We start from the raw sequence: 7,765 nt of genomic DNA on the forward strand, positions 1-7,765 counted from the left end.
AGTTGGTTTCTGTTTCATCTTGTTTACAACATCCTAGCAATGTAAAGGTTCTTTAGTAGAAATCAGAATTTAGGTAGAGGAGTAGGTTCATATTCTGTTTTTCAACATGCAGTGAATAAAACTTCCTTACGCTGTATCGTTCCCTAAGCTTCTTCATCAGTGTTTTGTTGCAGTCCTCTGAATCTTAGCTTCATCTATCTTCCCCTCCCCTCAGCTTAATTTATTGCCAGAACATTTCACCCTCCCACATAATATCTTCCTTCCAGGTCAGTGCTGCATGGCATAAAGTGAACAAATGTGTGTAGTCTTGACAATCTTTGTATGACACCCTGCTTTGCCACCTTCCCACTTTTCAAGCTGTTGCCATTCATGAGTATATGCTATCCTAAACTCAGTGAGCTGGTAATTTTGAGTCCCATTGAATTTCAGAAGTGATTATGTTCCTAAATCTCATAGATTCCACTCTTAGACTTACATCTTTAAAAATGATAATTATTATTAGTTCAATCCTCTGTGCTTTTGGCCATATATTTTGTGTTTGTAGATTTTTTTAGTATAGTATTGCAGCTTGATTCGGTTTCACAAATCCGTTTCTCTCCAGAGGAAATTGTTCGTCTGCTTCTTTTCTTAATTCCTTGGAATTTTTTTGTCATTCTTTATAGAAATATTCTCTTTATGTGAATGACTTAAGAGAAGATTAAATGTAATTCCAAATATTTTCTTATTAATCTCTTCTTTTTCTCACAGATTCATAATGTCTTAGGCCTGTAGTGTTACTACATTCCCTTCTCCCACCCCCCCAAGGCATTTTTAAGCTTTTTTTTTTTTTACTTTTTTTTTTTATTTTGTCTTTGTATTCTCTTTGGGTTTTTTTTATTTAGGAGCCAAACATCCCCATTCCTGATTTCATTTGTCATACAGATGCTCTTGTCTTTTGACTTTGATTGATATTCCTGTGTGGATGTATAGGAAAGTGTGGTGTCTTCATTTTTATTACTCCCTGTCTCCTGGTTATTGAGCTATTCATTTATTAGCAGTTTGCAAATGCAACAAGCTTGCTTTCCAGTGTACTCAAACAGTTGCTTTTTGCAAACAGTGTTTCTTCCTCCGTCCTTATCCCTCATTGGGCCGGCCTTCAAATACATCTATTAGATGTGTCTAGTTCTGTTCACACTAAAAGGATGAAGAAATGGTTTGATTTCTTTCTTCTAATCGGTACTTTTTCCTCTGGTTTCTGAACTGCTGCTCCGTGTCTCTTAGACATGTCCAGATATACTTCTTGTCATCTTGTTTAGATGTCTTGTTTTAGTGCGTTTTTCTGTTGTGTCTGTGTTCATTGTTAGCTCTGAAAATACCTACACATAACTAAAACATTTGATTTCTGAGTAAATTTATGTATCCGGATCAGAATCTTTAATTACTTTTTTCTTCTGAAAAGATCCCAAGTTTTTCTTCTTTTAAATATCTGAAAACCTGTTACATGCTGCAGAGCATCCATGAAAACTTAGATTTTCATTTTTGCTTCTGTGGTGGGTTTTCATTGTACATTTTTTCCCCAGTGTATGATCCCAGGGTATGAAGATGTGTATCAAGCTGCATTTTCATGGTTACGTTGCATTACACTGCCTTTTAGTGGAGACTGTGAATGTCCTTTTGAATGAGGTAGTAACTTCAAAAATTGTTTACAAAATCCGTTGTGCCAGGCTTTATGTCTGTACTCGGAATAAAGTTTTCAGTGTGGCAACATCACTTGCCAGGCATTTAAGTGTTTTAGGCACTCTGGAAATACGTGTCTCTTCATCCCGCGCAAAGACACTGTGAGATTTACTTATGTATTATTATCAGCATGCAGTAGTAATTTAGATAGATAGGGCTGTGTGGGTGACTTACCATGTAGACAGTAATTTCTACTGCTTTCCTTTCAGCTAGTCATTTGGATATGGGAATGCTTTGTATATTGAGCATAGATTCTGTGGTCTTTTAGATCCATAGGTGATGGCAGATATTACTCTTGCTAGCCTTGTTATTCTTCTTCTGCAGGTAGTCTGTAGGTAGATGTCTTATGTGAAAATCTCAAAATTGAGATTCACAGCATTGATGCTGTTCTTCCACGCTTGACTACATCGATTACTGTTAATTTTTGCCTCTTAGCATGACTGTAGGTGTCCTACCTCTTGTGTCAGATCATTCCATGCTGTTACCTTGCTTTTGGAGTTGAATGGCAAAGTCTTTCCATTCATTTTGGATAAAATTACCTCAAAAAGTGGATAGTGGGCTTTCTGGTGTGGGCTTTTTTTTTTTTCTTTTTTTTTTTTTTTTTCAATCAGGCGGGAATAAATATCTGATTTCTTTACTTGCATTGCATATATGAACATGCTTTATTTTCTTGTGCTATCTCAAGACTGTTAAAAGAAAAAAATACCAATTTTTTCTTAACATGTAATTGGTACTTCCTGGTGTTTCCTTTTTCTTAATTTTATTCACCTTTGTGTTTTCTTGTTTTACATTACTTAACACAAATTCTCTTATCTCTTCCCTTTGCTTATTTTAAAGTCTTTCTTCTGATTTTGAAGTAGGCTTCTAAGGCCATTTTACATTTTTCAGACATGGATAGTTAGACGCCATTCCTGCCCCCAGCCAAGGTGGTTGACACTTTCCTAGAGTGCTCCCAACTGCCTATGCTTGGGGTGCTGGAAGAAGACTGAGCTAGAACTTGCATCGTGTACAGCCATGACTCAGTTGCTGATCAGTTCTAAGGGAAAAGCTCTGCTCTCTTCCTCCTTCTTTTTCTACTATTACATCCAGGTATACTGTTGTTGCAACAACACCGCCAAAAGGTGTCCAACAGTTTGGTGCACAGCAACTCAAGGCTTGCATAAGTGTAAAGGCTCTTACAATATTCAGTCAACAGCAACATACTAACTTAGCTTAGCACTGAAGTACGTGCAGAGCTATTTGAAATTTTAGCCTACTCTTTTAACAGGAATAGAGAAGGTGCCCATGTAGAAGTGCTCTGCTGGTTTAAGGCAGCACTGTTGCTCCTTGGCTGTGGATTTGTCTCCTTAGTCCTTCTCTTAGGTACTGCTTTTGAAAAATAAAAAATCCAAAACCTCAACACCATCATCTGTTTCTTATTTGCTGGCAGTGCATTCTGTGCTGTGTGCTAAAATGCACATTTGGAAGCAAACTCAAGTCAGTAGTTATCTTTCCACTGCCTTCACTGATTTTGGAGGGGGCATGAGAAAGTATGGTTCACAGAAGTCGGTGGAAAACCTCCCATACCTGTAGTCGGCTTTGGATTCTGTCTGAAGTTCTCCTGGTGAAACTGGGTTGCACCTGCATGCTAGGATAGCTGTCTGGCAAACTGATTCCCAGAAACCAACAGAAGGCCTATACACATGTGTTAATCCTGGGTGGTTTTCTTCAGGAAGTGCTAAATCTTGCAATCCAGAAGGATTGCAAAATAATGAAAGCATTTGGCAAGGGAAAAGGGGAAGAATACACAGGCAGAAGTAGGGACATGCATGCTAACATTATTGAATGTAAGACTTTCTGTATAAGCTTTTCAGATGGCTTTTTACAATTAACTATCTTAATTGTAGTGGAGCATTGTACTAAAACTTGTAAGGTAACCAGCATGAATCCTGGTTGAAAGGAAGTAAGAATTCAGATATTAAAGGCAGAATTTGCTTCTGTCTGTCCTTGATGACAAGGAAAGCTACTTTGTATACTTTATTTGTCTGTGGGAATAGACATACAGCTAGCTACTTTTGAAATTTTTACATACTGTTTCCATAGAAGTGTGTAAATATCTGAATGTTTGAAAGCTGCAAAAATAAACACCAGATAACAGGAGAAGTAAGAAAACCTTGAAGTATAGATCTTCCAATCAATGAGAAAACTTACTTATTCTGAAAATAGTAATTTTTAGACCTGTAACTTTCTTAGCAATGGGCATCACTGAAGTTTTGGCTAGGAACCTTGGTGATGTGATGGAAATTTTTAATCCCTTCTTCCTGAGAAAAGGAACAATAAACTACAAACTAGACTTTAATCAGTGCCCCACAAGAAATTTTACTAGTATATATACAAAAAGTACTGTTTCCAGTGCTATGAACATTTAGGTTGTCATGCCCTTGTCAGGAGATCTAACAGTGTTTTAAGCTTTTAGAAGCATTGAGCCCAGTAGCCCAGACATCAGGCTGCAGATATACATGTCAGCAAATCTGCTCTGAACCATGCATCATTTTGGGCTTCAAGGTCCTGTTCCAAAAGAGGATGAGTGCACAGTTGCTGCCTTAGAGGCAGAAGAGACTTCTGCATCTCCTCAGGCCTGTCCAGTGCCAAAGTGAAGTAAGTGGGGATCCTGTTTCAAACACAAGGAAAAGAAAGCCTTGACATTTGAACAGGTGGAGCTCACTGTGAGCCCTCATGGTGAGCAAACCTGCTGTAGGAGTGATTCACGAGAGGTGGTAAATGGTGCATTGTAATCCAGCCTCAGTTTATAGGAAAAAACCAAAACCTATTTCATTCATTTTATCAAAATCTTTCATGTGTCTGCCTTTGTCTTTGCTTCATCACACCAGGTGATGAAGCCAGGGGAGCCCAGAGACATTTATCTCCTGCCTGAATTTTGTTTATGTGTTTGGGGTTGTTTTTTGGGGTTTTTTTTTTGTTTCTTGTTAGTTTGTTTTTCATTTCTCAGGCATGTATAACCCCCTTCTGCGATGGTGAGAAAAGAATGCAAGTATTTTACTCATGAAGACAGGTGGAGAAGTCCCCACACTGAGTGCTATATGAGCCTGTTTGCCTTTTGTGTCTCTGTACTAATTGGTTAGAATGGATGGTGCTAAGTTCCCACAAGTATGTCTGTTAGAGAATTCTTACATATCTAGCCTTGAGGAATTAAGATTTGGAAAATGTAGTACCCATCAAAGCAGGAGGTGGCTGGTACAGTTTGTATCCCAACTCCCCAAAAATGCCCTTGTGCCCCCCACCCCCGCTTTCTTCCAGAAAGCTTAAGAAAAGAGCCTTTTGTCTTCTTTTCAGGAAAGTTACACTGAAATTCGTCTGTGCTTTATTTGTCTGCTTTCCTTTGTGCCATTCATTGGTAGCTGTGGGTTTTATAGGACAAAGCAGATGGAATTCCTAACCTCCACATTCAAGCGGTGTGTTGGGAAAGGTTCAACATCACCCTCCCCCTTCCTTTTTTTAGGGGGGTGGGGGGATCCAACTGAAGTATTACAGTTTTCAGTTTCAGTACTGAGACATCTCTGGAGTGTGCTTCTCTACATGTCATTAAAGTGGTGCGACAGTTTTGCTGGGTTGTAGAAGAGGTATGTCTATACAGACATATCTATGTAAAGATATCTCTTTCTTGGTATGGCAAAATTTAGCATCTTCTGAGGAAATGTGGTTTAGAAGTTTGCTTTACGGGATTTAATGATTTAATGGTTTGGGGTTTTTTTCCCAATAATGACTTCATTTCAAACATCAGCTAGTAGAATTTGAATTTACCTCTTGTAGACTGTTTCAAATGTGACAAAATTGTATAATTTCCCTAAAGTTGATTTTTGATGTGGGATTCTTAAATAATTGCATGAATGAGTAGGAAGGAGTATAATTTTTTTTATCTCTGGTCTAATTTATGTACCAAACACATAAACACCTGGCAGTACAATTAATGTGCTTTACCTTCACAAATTAAAAGTGTCTTAAACCCAGACTTCTTTTTAGACTCTTCATTTAGGTCTGTCATTCCTTACCTCCCCAAATCAGATCTAAAAAGCATAATTTATACTTATCACAATTTAAATTATAGAATACAGATCAGATAAGATTAAGGGGTGCCATACCTCTTTTCCTTAATCCCCTCAGAAAGCTTTTGGCAGATTTAACAACCGTCTTCATCAACTCCCTCTAAGAGCCAGTAGGTGTTGGAGCAGGCCTTAAATCTTTTTTAGATCTGTTGATCCACCTGGAATAACAAATTCCCTCTGTTTCTCTGCAGACTCTTCATACTCTGAGCCTCCTGATGTTCAGCAGCAGTTGAACCACTACCAATCTGCAGCTTTGGCCAGGAACAACAACAACATCAGCCCAATCCCACTTTCTGGGAGTGCTGCAGGACTGGACAAAACGGAAGCCATCCTTAACTGTGAATTTTGTGAATTCTCCTCGGGTTATATACAGAGCATTCGGCGTCACTACCGTGACAAGCACGGAGGGAAAAAACTCTTCAAGTGCAAAGATTGTTCCTTTTATACAGGCTTTAAGTAAGTACTGTGCAAAACAGATAAACTGAACTTAAAAGGGTTTTTTAGCACTTGAAAAGACTTCTGAGATCTTTGAGAGCTGGCTATAGCTAGCAGAAACATGGCCACTGCAGACCAGGGAGAGGAACATAGGAAACACCATGCCAGATCACAGCAGAATCCATGTAATCCATTTTCCTGTCTCCTACAACAGCCGGTACCATCTGCTGCAGACGAAAGCAGGGCAAGTCCTTGCAGTAGGTTTTAGAACCACTGAAATAGAATAATTACAGTTCAAAAAGACCCTTACGATCATAAACTCCAACCATTAGCTTAGCACCGCCAAGTCCATGCCCCTAAGCACCACATCTACACATCTTTTAAATACCTCCAGGGATGGTGACTCAACCACTTCCCTGGGTTTTGGTGAAGAAATTTTGGTGAAGAAATTTTTCCTAATATTCAGTCTCAATCTTCCCTGGCACAGCTTGATGCCGTTTCCTTTCATCCTGTCATTTGTTACTTGGGAGAAAAGACTGACCCCCACCTCACTACAACCTCCTTTCAGGTAGTTGTAGAGCACAGTAAGGTCTCCCCTGAGCCTCCTTTCCTCCAGACTAAACCCCCAGGTCCCTCAGCCGTTACTCATCAGATGTGTGCTCCAGACCCTTCACCAGCTTTGTTGCTCTTCCTTGGACAGACTCCAGCACCTCAATGTCTCTCTTGTAGTGAGGGGCCCAGCACTGAGCACAGTATTTGAGGCACAGCCTCAGCAGTGCCCAGTACAGGGTGATGATCCCTGCCCTGGCCCTGCTGGACACACTGTTGCTGATACAGGCCAGGATGCCGTTGGCTTTCTTGGCTGCCTGGGCACAAGCTGCTCATGTTCAGCTCCATCAGTCAGCACCCCCAGGTCCTTTTCCACCAAGCGCTTTCCAGCCACTCTTCCCCCAGCCCGGAGCATTGCAGGGGGGGCTTGTGGCCCCAAAGTTGGCATGTATCAATTACCGACTCCCAAAAAGTATTTATTGAAATATCTCAAAAACATACAAAAATCGAATCACTCTATTTATGAAAATCCTTGTCAAACTGTATCCATCTCCATTTCTAGTTTTTGGTCCAAGCTACCATTATAAGCTTAGAGGAATTCAATCTTCTTCTCTTACTAGGCTTCAGAGTAGAAAGAAAAGAAAAACAGTCAAAGACAGTATCTGGAAAACCATTTTCTTTTCTATCTAATGCAAATAAAAGATGTACCTCTGAAAGTACACCTAAAACTATTGTTTTTTGAGCAATAGTTTAGACTCATCCAAGCAACCAGCAGCCAGTTTCTCCAGAAGAATGCTGTGGAAAATAGTATCAATGACTTTACTAAAGTCTAGATAGACAACATCTATAGCCTTTCCCTCATCTACTAAATAGGTCATCTTGTCATAGAAGGAGATTAGGTTAGTCAAGCAGGACCTGCATTTCTTAAACGCATGCTGGCTGGGCCTGATCACCTGGTTGTC

The 7,765-nt window shown here is 39.6% G+C and overlaps 1 protein-coding gene across 1 annotated transcript in view; it reads left to right on the forward strand.

Annotated features, from left to right (window-relative positions):
* The window catches only part of ZNF462 (zinc finger protein 462), a 31,864-nt gene extending 25,585 nt beyond the window's left edge, over positions 1-6,279 (forward strand). Inside the window, exon 7 of the mRNA XM_010011159.1 lies at positions 6,011-6,279. Coding sequence (XP_010009461.1) covers positions 6,011-6,279 — 269 coding nt within the window. The remainder of the gene's footprint in view (positions 1-6,010) is intronic.
* Positions 6,280-7,765: the final 1,486 nt, after the last annotated feature.

Source organism: Nestor notabilis, unplaced genomic scaffold (assembly GCF_000696875.1).
Source record: "Nestor notabilis isolate BGI_N333 unplaced genomic scaffold, ASM69687v1 scaffold9893, whole genome shotgun sequence".
Classification (NCBI taxonomy): Eukaryota; Metazoa; Chordata; class Aves; order Psittaciformes; family Psittacidae; genus Nestor; species Nestor notabilis.